We start from the raw sequence: 14,550 nt of genomic DNA, 5'->3' as shown, positions 1-14,550 counted from the left end.
AAGACGAGTGGTCGGGTTGCACGCTCCCCTGCGGTGGGATGCAGTGTCCATACGAAAAGGTGATGAGTGAAAGCCTCGTGTGGATATATGTGTTTCTGCTATCTGAGTGTGGTCAGCTCGGACGTCCTGTGCTGACAATCTGAATGTTCTCCTGTTAGATCCCTGTTCCTGAGATACAAGCACCTGCCGTCCCCTCAGTTCTACTTAAAATGAGTGAGAAACTCTAAGAATGATTATACAACGTGTTGTTTTATACGTTACTGCCTGTTAGTCCTTGTTGAGCTCAGCCTAACTCAGCCCGTTTCCCCACAGGAAGCCTCCAGCAGCACTGGGGCACTAACAGACTGATGTCTGGAGGAAGTGGCACCACTGCAAGTTAGCACAGCATCAAGGATGTGCTCAACTTTGTGGTGGACATTACAGCTCAAATCTCTGAAGCAGTTAATGCAGCCAGGGATAAAACACAAGTATCTGTCAATACTAAAGGGCGAGCAGCTGGCACTAATTGAGGGAAAAGAATTATGGGTAGTAGCTGGCAGGGCGCACATCCCCGGCTTGCCAATACCCATTTCAATGGTGCCACAATGAGGGGTAGTAAGATGCACGGGCTTCTGGACTGAAATCAAGTCGGGGAATCAGATGTCACTCTGCTTTCTGAGGAGCGGGGTTGTTAATCCAAGAAAATGCAAATGATGCAGGAAATCAGTCCAAAAACCAGTAATGACCCAAGCAAGTGAATCATCTGCTTGTGAACTAAACTGTTAAATGAGGAAGTTTACTGTAAATGTTCATTTCAGTTAACTTCTGTAAAAGGGGGTAGAGCGGTCGTTCTCGTGCAGGTTCGATCCCCGTCCTCCCCATCTGCATGCCGCCGTGTCCTTGGGCAAGGTACTGAACCCCGGACTGCCCCTGCCCATAGATGCACTATGGTGTGTATGGGTGAATGGCAATAAACTGAACTGTTAAAAGCTTTGAGTTGTCATCAAGACTAGAAAAGCGCCAGATAAATACAGATTAAAGAAATTAACTGTTCACGTTGACAAAATGCCTCACATACTTGATCACTTTATTTTGATATTCTGCTTGTAACAAAGTTCGACATCATTAGAGACTGGAAACAAAGCGTTAGTTCTCATGAAGGCGTCTGCAGCTCTGGAGTCAGCAGGGCCTGAGCTTCCTGCTCGGTGACAGGGACGTCAGAGAGGTGCTGGAGGAACGGCCGGCCGTGGATGCAGGACCTGCTGTTCTCCCCAAGCTGCTGCTCCATGCGCACCAGGATTTCCTCCACATCTTCCCTGGATAGATTTGTAGTCACCTGACGTGCAAGTCGCACAGCTTCTCCCTGTGAGCGCAAAATAAATCACATTTCACACATTTAAGAAAAGCTCCACAAACCCTTCTTATCCTCACTTTGCAGCATCTCTCACCTGAAGGTAGTTTGTTACTTTGAGCGGCCGGCTCTCCTGGACGGTCCGGGCCTTCCTGTGAAGAACTGCAGTCAGGATCTCCCTGAGGTCGTCCACACCGAGGAACGGCACACAGTCTGCCATGGCTGTCACTTCCAGATGTCTGTCGGCCGATGTGAGGCCTGGCCAAAACAAGCAGAGGACAAGGATTAATATACTCCAGACGCTACTTCTATCTCCAGGAAAGAATAATAAATAAATATTGTGGTTTACGGCCGGAGTGAGGACCAAGTCAAACAAGCTGAGGGCCAAATGGAGTGTTAAATGACTAATAGAAGCCCCGGCAGACTGGAAGGAAGTTGTCTTGTAGGGTGGAAGAATGATGGCTTCTTATTTCATGAGGAAATACTACAAATCACAGACAATTTATATTTCTGATACATGACTTTGGATGCAAAATGAAGTCTGAAAGGTAAAAATAAAAACTGGAGATGCAGAGACATTTAGATTTATTGAATATGTCTCTGCTGGATGCGCCGCTTGTGCAAGTACATTTGCTATTATTTATGTCGAGAGCAGCAAGAGACCCTGACAAATTCCCTGATTGTAATACCAACAACTCCATAGAGATACGTGTTTTTTTTTAAAATAACGGCAAATGCGAGCGAGAATTCACAATACACATTTTTCAACAATCCTCAGAAGCAACAGAGATACACAGCGCAGATTGTGCAATGAAACCATCTTACATATGCCGCTGCCTTCAATCCCATGCACACCCACCGAGGACCGGCCGTGCCAAATGAAAATTCCTTGAATTTCTCAAAGGGCAACCATTCTCCTCACCTGCACGCTGGGGTACAAACCCACTGTGAGACCATGCTGCTGGGCAGAGGGCCAGTGTCAACCGAGGTGAACCGCTCCAGCAACACAAACAGCCCATGTTCACAGGGCACCGCTTGGCTTTGCAAAGTCAGTAATAAGTAATTAATAGTGAAGTAAATAACGTCACAATGATAATGAAGCTGGCAGTTATTTATTTATTTTTCAAATTGTGTGTTTTAACTCTCAGCAAGCTTGCATTTGACTGTATTGCAGTGTAGACGTGTTTAAGCTCCACTGATGCCCACTTCAATTATCAGAATCATTTGTCAGCCTCAACATTTTAATATTGAAGGTTTGTTTTTTTAAAGATAATGCTAGTTAATCTTATATCTTATACTAAATGCAATATATTCACTGTCTGTGTATAGCTACAGATTATTGGTTATTATAACGAATGTCTTTTTGAATGTGTTGTCCTCAAACTTCCCTCAGTAAACAACCTTGACAGAGCAAAAACTGAACTTTAGAAATGTGAGCAAATTTATTAAAAAGGAAAAACTGAAATACGGCATGGAATTAAGTATTCAGACACTTTGCAATGATATTCAAAGGTTAAAGATTTTGTTGAAGGGATGGGAATGTTTCATCTTATCCACAATTATCCAATAATCTCTTTCTATAGTAAATGAGACCGTTTTCTGATCGACTGGGTGTGTTGTGCACTTTTGTGTTGTACTATGGTGCCTTTGTTTTGCATCTGTTGTTTTATCAGGTTCAGAAGGACAGGTGACTGGCAGATAAATGCTCGACTTCACACATATTGGTCTGTAATGATTGAATAACTTTTTATTTACAATGTACCTGGAGTGAGTTTGATTTTAAACCCATTAGCTACAAGCCTGGGATCAGAGAAGAGGCAGCGTCCGTCCAGCTCAGGGCTTCGTTTCTCCATGTTGCACAAAACATCTGTATATTCAGCTCCTCCTAGATTTCTAAAAAAGATGCACAAGGACACGTTAAACATGCATCACTGTACTTTCCTACATTAGATAAGTACTAATAGAAGCCAAGTACTAGGGTTTCTTTGCCTTAAAAATAGTCTTTACAATGTACTGTGTGTAGAGAAACTGGACGAGTGAGCATTTTCCCAAAAGGAAAGCAACTGTCAGAGTTGGCATTTTGCTGGTGAGAGGTGAGTGATACTTTACCCATCTGTTAACTGTATAGGGTTCTGCAGTCTCTCAGCTGGAAGTATATTATTCTCTAGAAGTCTCTTAAACAGCAAGGCTTCCTCCACTCGAAATGGGTTTAACAACATGAGCCTCTGACCACATAAAATGACCCAGGCGTTCTGAGAGGCCAGGCGGTTTACAAGGCGGGGGCCCCGTGGAGCCGCGCTGCGCTGGGATGAGAGGCGCTGGAGCTGCAGCCGAAGGGCAGCCACGCTGCAGGGGAGCGGCTGGGAGGGCCGAGGTGGAGAGTTCTTCATCTTCCTCTGGGGCTGAGCAGAGAAGAGCTCGTCCAGCAGCTGCTGATTGGACAGCGGGGCTTTGCGTTTCAGGCTGCGCACGTGGCCCCTTGGGGAGCCCACGCTGGGCTCTCTGGGGCCCTCAGCAGGGGCCAGCCTGGTCCTTTGGTCCTGGTGTTGTTTTGCCTTCTCCTCAGACCTGCAGAGTTCAACACTTTTATTCAATCAGTTCCAAGTTGGCTTTCTAGCAATCTCTGGTGCAACAGGTTGGCCTTCCAACAGCAAGTGGGAGTCGAGTGTTTTGAGCATCAGAATAATGATGTTACAAAAACAATATGTTAAGCTACTGGTTGCTCACAGGACAAATTAAGTGTTTTTCCTCTGATAGCTTATAAAACAGACATTCAGGAACATTTGACCGGGAGCTGGGTGATCCATGGAGGTCTCCTCCACCTCAGAATGACCGGACTCAGGGCTGCTAAGTCCGGTCAACATATAAGAGCCTGTTCTAAAATAAGAATTCAGATTCCCAGTAACAACGTGTTCCCAGTGTACATGCAGAGAACATGTTGAGCATCTGATACATGTATAGGGTGCTTTCCTCTGCAAAGTTGCCAACTCATGTTTCCATAGAGCTTCATGTGTTAAGCATTAGGCCTTACACTTCAGCACCCGGTTATTCAAATAACCTGTTTCAAGGATAATTCCTAGAAGTGTCGTGCCACTTAACAGTGGAAGTGAAAGGGGCCAAGTGCTTGCCACATCTCATTTCATGTTTAAGACAGCAGCGCAGCTAGGACGGATTCTAAACAGATGTCTTTTTCCATGCACTCTTCCATACCTTATATAAGGGCCCATGTACTGCTGATACATATTTTCCAACCTTTTAATAACTTTAAATTGATATGCCGTGCAGTCTTACGTAACTGGGCTGAAGCACTTCCAGTATAATGGTGTTATTCCATGATGCTGGTGGAGCACAGTTTGCATTTTCTTTTTACCCACGTGTGCACCTGGAGCATTTTAGAAGATTCTAATCACTACATGACAACATTTACTCCTGTACTTCTTTCATTATCAGTTCTCGATGCAATCAACCACTTCAATAAATTAAGAGTTGCACGTGGTCGGTACACTGTGCCGTGTTTTCTGATCTGAGACCAGCTCCATTGTATAAACCATCCATGTGCTTGGATCTCACAGTTTAGTAAAAATCAAACAAATAAAGCCCTTTTCCACTCAGTGTGCACATTCATGCGATCACTGTGTTATTTTCTTGTTTGTTATTGTCTAAATAACTCCATCCTGTCTTACCTTCATAATGTTAATCATTTAACTCTGAGGGACGCGAGGGTCAAACACAAACTCTCATTACCTCCATCTGCTCTGTGCCAACTCTATTCCTGACAAGCCAACTATGTGTCACTCCTGACTCCACTTATGAAGTAAGGGTAGGTGAGATTTTGAAATGGACAAAGAGACTTGTGTGAACCTGGATACAGGACATTCAGGTTTTATATTTATGTTCCAGTCCCTAATAAACAAATGAGTAAACACCGGTTCATATCCCTCACTTTTCACCTTCACCTGAATCCTGTAAATGTTGATGCTTATGTTTACAAATTGTACTTTAAACTGTTTATTTAAATTAGTTTAATCTCTGTTTCCAGCCAGTATCCTCCTGACCAATAGCTTGAATCAACATGTTGGCATTGAGAAGGTGAGCACGCTGCATCAGAATCAGAATCAGATAACCTGTGACCGACATTTACCCATAACACCCTGCTCTGGAGAAGAATAAGTTCTCTAGTATTAGTTTTGTCTTTTGGCCATTTCTTCTGTGTTGAACAGCTGCTGAGTTAACTTGTGTTGCTGTTATAAAATAAAATAAGGTTCTGAGTAAGAACTTACTCAGAAACAGGATATTTATGTTTCTAATAAACAGGGAGTTCATTTCAAATACTCCATCATGAAATCAGATTATCCTGTCTCAGGTGTCAATGTCTATGTTTAATGAAATGATAAAATAAAAGCATTCTTTGAGGATTTAACGTTGAGGATATATAAACTTAGAGTGGACATGGGAATCCTCTGGACAGATGGAATACTATGTCATCATTACTGATACCTGTACTGTGGAAAAGCGTGGTCCACCTTGCTCACTATCAGACACGGTCAGGAAATTAGAAACACAGCTCGTATCAACATCATTTTCCAGACCGGGCTTCTCACATGCAAATGACAGGTCAATCTTTCCCAACTCCCTCTGCCTTGCAAATAACAAGAAATGGAAACAACTGCTTGGAAAGGTGAAGGTCTGGAAACTCACTTCTTATGGTCGTCCTCCCTCAGATTTTTCCACCTCTCCTGAGCGGTGACACTGACATCCTGCAGGCCGGCTGTGGGTTCCTCCCTCAGGACCTCGGCTCTGGCCTCCTTCTCCAACGAGGTGGTAGACGAGAGCGGCGCCCTGATGGCACGGTTGCTGATCAGGTCGTAGGCTGTCAGAGCGTCCCGCTTCTCTATTATGCTGTTGAACGTCTTTTTGTTCGAGCTGCTGTGGCTCTTTAACTCATCCAGGTCGGAACCATTGAGCTTGGAGGGTTGGTGGATTTTAACGGGCTGCAGGGGTTCTCTGGATACAGGGTCAGTCAGGGCCGTCCCACGACTCCAGTCCTCAGCGGAGATCTGGTGTTTGTTTGTTTCTGTCACTGAACCCACATTGTCCTCAAGTCTTTCCGAAGATTTGTTTGCCGAGTCTGTTTCTGTCGTCTGAGTGCAGCTCTGAGCCATTTCATCATCATAAAGAGAAAAGCTGGACTGGTTGACGATCCAGTCCTCTGCCACAGAAGATGAAGAGCTGCTGTTCGAGGTCTGGGGGGGCAGTGATATATCAGAGTCCTTTGCAATAGACAAAGTGATGCCATTGTCATTGTGGTTGGCGACACCGACATCCATTTCTTTACTTTGCTCAGTGACGAGTCGTGAAGCATCAGTCTCAGCCGAGGGATCACTACCAGGTTTAAAGCCATAGAGAGAAACCAGCAAAGCCTCCACAGCAGTGAGCACAGCCTCCTGAACGTCACACAGATCACAGATGACAGTTAAACGTCCAATCACGGCCAGAGTTTAGTTATTTTAGATTTCGTCATTGTTAAATCTGAACAAATACAACACACACTAAACAGTCACCTTGTTAACAAGTAGAACCTGGGTCTTGTCCGGTGTCAGGTTGACGTCGACTGAAGAGGGTGAAACGGTCATTTTTAGCAGAAGGGTGGGATATCGATTTGAGGCTGAGTCACCTGGATACTGAGCCGCGTAGTGTTGACGCAACAGCTGATGATCAAATTTAAGATGGAACACGGACATACGATTTTCAGGGAAACGGAAAAAAAAAAAGAAGAGAATGCATTTAGAGACAAAGAAAAACATTCATTGTACAAACTAAGTCTGTTGCATTTATTTATCCCAAAATGATTCTACCTTCATTACATCCTTATGGTGGACCGGCCGGTTGTTGACAAATAGAAAAGTTTTGTCAGGGCTACATGAGCTGGTAGACGAGTAATCTGCTCCAGGCTTCGGGAAAAAACCCTCTAAAGAGATCTGAACAAAATAAAGAGAATTATAATATTAATAACCCAACACAAGCACAAAGCAGACGCCATACATGCAAGATTCAGATATTATTCAAATGTGTTCTACTACTGATGTTTTCATGTTGTCATTCTCATCTGCTGGTGAAACTACTAGTTTTGGAACTTCATTAAATAAACTATCCCATATCGTATTTTCAAATAGGATGGTACAGTTGACAATAAGTAAAACAGGCAGTGTAAAGACATAATACCAATAACATTTGCATCATATTATATAATGCAAATGTTAATAGAGACACACATATATTAAACAATGACCTTTCACCTAAAATCCCAGCGGAGGTAGTTCTCAAGAGCCAAAGTCGACGACTCTGCACAAAACTGAGCAACTGCACTCAAATCTCCATTATGAATATGGGCTAGTAAGAAATCATGGAAAGCTGTTAAAGTTCCAAAGATTGCAAGCAGAGAATAGCTATGCTTTTCCCCCACATGGCCCAGGGCTCATTATTAGCAGCAACGCACGCCAATGAAGTTAATAAATGAACTGCTGTTTCAGGTCACGGCACATATGCTTCTCTCTATTTCTGCTCATTAGGGTCACTTTATGGGAGCATGTATGGCACCTCTGGCCCCAAAGGGCCGCAGCTATGTGTAGTCGTGCCGTCAGGAACGAGTGTCACATTTTGTTCTGCAGAGGAACAGCGCTTACGACTCACCCCCGAGCGAGCCCCCTGAGAAATTGTCAACCTGGCTCCCTTGATCACTAAGCTTCGCTCTTGGGGACAAGGAGGAGAAAACGTTCTCTTTCATTGCTACAGGGTGTAAAGAGGAAAAGGTGAAAGGTTGTTCTCATAACCGGGAACCAAAGTGCAGCAGCAGCAAAATAACAACAACAAAGGGGAGAAGGAGAGAGAAACAGGGTGAAAAGGGCTGCTCCATATCTGTCAGACTGGATTTGCTGGGAGCCTGGCAGCAGGTACGAGCCACACGACACCTACCGTGACCAAGCAGAAAGTTACCGCTCACTCGTAATTCAATTATGATCAGCACAGCAAAGCTTAGCTAACAGAAATAATTCACTTTTCATCAGGAAAGAACTCAAAAGAAAAGGGCAAAGAAAGAGTTGGCGAGCCCCCAACTGGCCACATTTGCTGGCTTGTGACCAGGCGTTCCTGACGAGGTTATTAGCTCACAGTCAAGTATAGCGTGCACGCACTTATTTGTTCTGCACATATACAACACATACTGCTAACTCAACAGATTCTTTTTTTTTTTTCAATCAAGTGTCACAATATTTGATTTGGATTTTGATTGAAAACGCTGTAACATGTTATTTGAAGTTATGATTGTTGCCTGTAATGAAGGGCAAGGCGGCATGGGAGCCACAGTACGAGAGCAATAAGTGCAAGGTGTGTGCATGAGGTGGGGGGGGGGGGGGTAAGTATACAGCTCTGTGACGCTCATCCGTCAGAGAGCAATGCACACCACATTGTCTCTTCACATTAGTTCCATCATTTGATTCACACGTTCAAAGGAGACGTGAGCCTGACATCGGATGATACGACAACTCAACACACTGGCAACACTTGACTATATCAAAAAGTGTGTGTTTTTTTTAAACTAATGTAAACTAAGGTATCCTCTCTAACACGTTTGTTTCATCTCAGCACTTTCCCCTGAACTAACCTCTGGCTGCTCTTGGTGGTAGTGGCATGGAAGCAGGTTGGCCACAGCGCCGGGTCCCAGTGTAGCAGCGAGGGCACTTCTGTGATCGGCCACCTTGGACTTCTGCCAAATCACCACCTGGAACAATATGACACGAGTCAACCTCCACGAGTCCACATCACGCGATCACACTGCACAAAACACCTGTTATGATAGTAACTGGGCCAACAAGCTGCCAACACATCTGGAGTTCATATATTACATTCGTCAAATGATTCAGCAAGAGACGGACAAAAGCTTAAATTTCAGTGTTCCAAGCTTAGGGAGCTGAGGAAGAGTAAAATTTAACGGGTGCTTAAATTAACATCACAGAATAAATCATTACAAGACCTGACACAAATTGATATTCTTGCTTTTCTTACTCCTACTTCTTAAAACATGATTTCATCCTTGAGTCCAAAATAATTGACTCAACACGATAGCAATCAAAGCTTCAGGAATTTGTTTAGTTTATACTGATGATTGATGATGAAAATGTTGTTCATTGATTAGAAAACATCATGAAGTGGGGTCATGATTATTTTCATAAACATCATTAAGGATTTTTCGAAATTATTACATAATTATCAATAAAATAATGAAATAAAAAATGACACCTCAAAAACATGTCTGATCAGAAAACAGTTCAAATATGTTGTCACCCACAAGTGGGCTTTAATTTGTGTTTAACAGTGAATATATTTCCCGAGTGTTGATTTCTGAAAGCATGCAGAGTGTTGCAGCGCATGCCGCAGATATTAAATACACAATCTCCTGCATGTAAACGGATCACTCCTGTAAACAGTTCTTGAAGAAGCTGTGAAACACGACACAAGCCAAATAGCAGAGTTGGAGATAGAGGATAGGGGCAACTGAGCGCTGATTGTGCAAAAATGGATTTACTACTCTAACCTGACGACCTCAGAACTGATTTCTATGAAATTCATACGGGAGTCGTGTGGCTGCTCCGTGACCCACACCACCTATATACACTTCTGTGTACAAACTAGCTGCAGCCTGAAACCGAATCGGGGGTTAAGCCTGCAGCTGTGTTCAGCAACTTACTCAGGCGTCATAATCAGCCAAATCAGAGTTCACCGTCCATCAGCCATATTTGTGTTTGGGGCAAATGACAGTTACACTTAGCTGTGGTCTGAAACCTTGTAATGAATGGAAATGTCAGCTGCTAAATAATTCCTCGGATGATTAATCTGCTCTTGTGAAATGGAACAAACCAAAATGCAATTACTGGTTTTTTCTGCACACCAAAAAAAACGTGAACTTATTATGTAATGACGCACACTTTTGTAAGAGTAATTGAATTGAAATGAGCAATCTGATTATATATATATATATATATAAGTCTTATTATCACTAATGAAATTATGATTAATCTTTTCAAAAGTTATGAAAACTGAACCAACAATCATGTAGTTGTTCTGCTGACGCACATTAACAAACAGCCCGAAAGAGCAAACACTAAACTATCAATACAGCAGGAGACACATTTTTTAATCATGACTAGTTACAATTCTTTGCGGAGTCAAGCGGTGGCTGTAATGACGTATGAGCATTTTAGGGATTGGGCCACAACTCAAAGATTTTTATTAGTTTAAGACGCACAGTGTGTTGTAGATTTACTAGTCTTAAGTTTCAGGTTGCAGACAGACTTCATTGTTCCCTTAACAGCTGCAAAACCCAGTCGACACTCCTGCTGCATCAGGAGGTTTCGTTATTATTTGTGTTTGCTTTTCTCTTAATACGGCATCGTGCTTCTCAGCCTGCTGTGAAGAGCATGTGACATTAGAGCACTCTGGAGCCTGCACGGGAAAATACAGGAATAATATAATAATTCACCTTAAGAAATTCTTTCAGCCGCTCTTATGGATTTAAGTACAACAGATATCAGTAAAATAAAAGCTCAAAGATATAGGGTGCTCTGAATCCCCCTGAAGACTGAGTTACAGTGAAAGAGGTATTTAGCAGCTAACAGTGATTATTCATTTAATATCTTAAGTATTAAATAATAACATTTATATTTGCTTACATGTGATTGCTTACAAATCCATCATGAAAATAACTATTAGCTGTAGCCATAATAAACACATCATAACTGTGTCTGTGATCAGGTAAGTTTAATGATTTGTATGATAAGAACTTTAATAATATTTCAATCCAAAACAAGTCCATTAGTAAACAAGCTACTGTGGTCATGTTGTGTAACTCATTTCAAAACCACATGCACACAACTCAAAAAGACTCTTACAACTTATAATTACTCCTTATTAACTACAGGCACACGCACTGTGTTGTGTGCATATGATTTATTTAATGGTAATGAGAACAGAGCAAACACTAAACCAGCTACTTCCAGGTTACAGGTCTGTTGTTTGGCTCTTTAAACATTTAGTTATTGTGTTTGTCCAAAAGCCAAATGAAGCTTTGCTATCATAGATGATAATTTCTTAGGTCACTGATACAATCAGGACTTTGACAACTGTGTTTGATTAATTATTTACCCGACAAGCTTCATTTTGTAACTTTGTGTTTCAGGAATTTACAGATTTGAAAGGGAATCAAATGAGTCCATGCACACCTTGTACATGTAACTTACAGCTTACACGTTTGCAATAATTCCCATTATATTATTATAGTTATTACAATAAGGTGAAAGTGGGTGGAATTCTAAAGGCTCTTTGTCATTTTTAATTTGTCTTGTTTCTACTTCTGTTCCTAATCTTGTAAATGTCAGTGAGTGCAAACTATTCTTTGGCTCAATGTGATTATTAAACTGAGTCATGTATTAAGTAAACTGCTGAAAACAATAGCTGTGGTAAGATTTGCAGGAATCAAGCATCTCCTGTTCCTTCTTTACCTTTTAAGATTTACATAATGTCTTAATTAGCACGTAATCTTACAGAGGAGTTCAGTGCTGTAACACACATCATCGTTCATCATATGATACAACACTACACAACAGAAACTGAGGAGGCTTTTGAACCAGTGATGTTCAGTCATTTGAAGACAAATGAGGACACCTAGCGGCTGCTGTGTGTGTGTGTGTGGATACAAACTGTAAGAAGATTATGTCACTCTACAGGACAGACTTAAATTATAACAAAACCCCAACGTGTTCTTCCCCCCTTTGTTTAGTTGTGTTAAAATTCTGCCGTTTCAGCAGCTTTACTTGTCTCAGCAGCAGGAACTATTTGTGTTTCTTTTGTTTTCATGATTTCTCTTGATGAAATACTTTCCCCTCCCCTTAAAATCGTAAAAGTGACTCGATCTTCACCTTATTGTGAACGAGCGTGAGCCTCAGGTCAGGTTTGATTATAGCGTACGCCATCAGCAGGTCTTGGACTTTCTTCAGCTCCTCTTTGCACTTCTTGCTAGAGGAATAGAATTGCCTCCTCACCGGGAGATTCTTGAACAGCTTCAGCACACTCACTGTTGTACCTGTTCAACACAGAAGAAAAGACGTGTGTCACAGCTTTTAACTTTAAATGTAAATGTTCCTACAAGGCCCGTGGATGCAGGTGGACTAGATCTACCCTGGACACATATTTGTTAAAGTGTGGATTATTGTTTAATAAGCATTTTGTGGGGGGGAAACTATCCGGATAGATTAGATTAGAGTGCATTGGATTTTCAGAAATGTGTTGCTCACTGGGAGATTCATTAAACGACTTCAGCCTTGCCTTGACCCAAGTGAGACGGCTTCTGAGAGACAATCTCCCCAGTGAAGCTCAACATGTATTGGACGCTGATGTCCTCCTCCACTGTCTTCGTGGTGACGGCTACCTGAAAGCAAACGGGACAAGACATCGAACCGGTTTTTAGACCGACACACCAGGATTCATATGTGATCCTTATTATATCATTGTGATTGGTTGTGTTAAAGCCTTTCTTTCACTTTGTAATCTGCTTTTATTTTACCAATGACTTTAACTAGGTTTCTCTTCACATGTCACATATCTACTTCTGCTGTTAAAGACTCCTCACCTCTGCCACTGCACAAATGGAGCCCAGTGCTTCTCCTCTGAAGCCGTACGTTTCCAGACGCTCCAGGTCATCGTGGCAGCAGATCTTTGAAGTATAATGTCTCACTGCCATAACAGGAGTATCTGCGGCTTTGATCCCTTGGCCATTGTCGCGTATTTCTATCCGGTCCAGACCATAATTCTCCTGCAGTGGGAAAAAAGTCTGTACATACTGTCGGCTGCAAAATTTACGAACAAATATAAGAATAATGTTGCTGCTAAATGGGCAAGAAAACAAATCCAGGTTCTGCTGTATCCAAAACCTAATAATCACTTGTCTTACTCCAGAATCTGTCATTAAGACACTGTACCAGTTTAACATCGATGCTCGAAGCTCCGGCGTCCAGGGAGTTTTCCAACAGTTCCTTCAAAACGCTCAACACGGAGGTGATGACCTGGGAGCTGGACAGCAGCCGCACAGTGTCTCGTGGCAGCTGGTTCATGATTCCAGTTATCTGTGGGAGAAGAGACTGGTTATTGCTTTTGAGTCAGTTTCCCTCTGCATCTGGAGTTTTGAACACGCTCGGTGTCGATGTAAACAGAGTTACAAGTCTTGCTGCCACAAAGATTCTTTATGTTGAAAACTGGAATTTGCTGCTGCTGCTCATATAACTAATGTTTGAATGTTACATCCTCTTAAAAGATCCTTTTCCAGGACCTTCACTGAGTTTTTCCTGAAAATTGAGGCCAGCACTGTGTTAAACATTCAACTTGGTATTGAAACTTTAAAAAAAAAAATGTTTACTGACGCAGGCCTCATCATTGAGTGTCTGACATTCAGGCGACAGCTGCATCGATCACAGACAACAGGACAAGAGGGTCGTTTGACCTCATTAACATCTTTCTGTGACTTCATATGAGGCATGAAGTCTTCTGTTGTGTCCCTCATATGAACTTTAACACGCACCTCTAGCAGCCTGTTAGTTACAGATGTCAAACCAGTTTTTCTTTTTACCAGTGAGTTCAATTTCAAAGAAACTAGGATCTGTAGTTAAGGGTTCAGATACACAAGAAACAAATCAAGGAAAACTCAGATTATTTGCATATTATTTGGTCATTTTAATCAATTCCCAAGTAGATATATATATGAATCTATTAAAGAATAAGAAGCCCTCGTATTGTAAACATTAAACGAGTCACCTGACAACAGATTATGGCTCCAGTTGTCTTCTTCCAGTCAATAACAACACGATAAGCTATTTAATAAAGTAAATAAACATCCATAAATGAGCTGACAGGCACTTCTACATGGGACTTTAACTGGTCTGCAGCTGATACTGGTCCACTCTGACTGTTCAACTGGAACCAGTGCAAAAAGAAGAGGCCACATCACGTTCTGACGCAGATATAAACATCGTGATTTGAACTTTAACAGAAAAATACTGACTTGAAGAAGCTGTGAAGACCAACAAGACGCAGCGACAACCCGGAAACGACCCGGATTCCCGCCCCCTCTTTAACCCGCTGATTGGCTGGCACTTACACGAGGGCGGGTTCTCAGC

The 14,550-nt window shown here is 42.3% G+C and overlaps 1 protein-coding gene across 2 annotated transcripts; it reads right to left on the bottom strand.

Annotated features, from left to right (window-relative positions):
- Positions 1–1,047: 1,047 nt before the first annotated feature.
- pms1 (PMS1 homolog 1, mismatch repair system component) lies at positions 1,048–14,515 on the bottom strand. 2 transcript variants are annotated; one of them, XM_062402133.1, is made up of 13 exons: positions 14,436–14,515; positions 13,360–13,503; positions 13,011–13,193; positions 12,707–12,809; positions 12,301–12,464; positions 8,991–9,107; positions 7,186–7,308; positions 6,892–7,038; positions 6,029–6,774; positions 3,440–3,898; positions 3,093–3,223; positions 1,428–1,588; positions 1,048–1,342 (listed from the first exon to the last, which is right to left on the bottom strand). In XM_062402133.1, exons 2-13 carry the CDS (start codon positions 13,489–13,491, stop codon positions 1,133–1,135), a joined length of 2,676 nt encoding a protein of 891 aa, XP_062258117.1. In that variant the 5' UTR covers positions 13,492–13,503; positions 14,436–14,515; the 3' UTR covers positions 1,048–1,132. The 2 variants fall into 2 exon arrangements, with proteins under 2 accessions (XP_062258117.1, XP_062258118.1); XM_062402134.1 differs by lacking the exons at positions 13,011–13,193; positions 13,360–13,503; positions 14,436–14,515 and having other exon boundaries at positions 12,676–12,806.
- Positions 14,516–14,550: the final 35 nt, after the last annotated feature.

The sequence above is a fragment of the Platichthys flesus genome, chromosome 13 (genome assembly GCF_949316205.1).
Source record: "Platichthys flesus chromosome 13, fPlaFle2.1, whole genome shotgun sequence".
Lineage (NCBI taxonomy): Eukaryota > Metazoa > Chordata > Actinopteri > Pleuronectiformes > Pleuronectidae > Platichthys > Platichthys flesus.
Note: the sequence above shows the minus strand (reverse complement) of the source record. Positions and strands in the feature narration are given on the sequence as shown.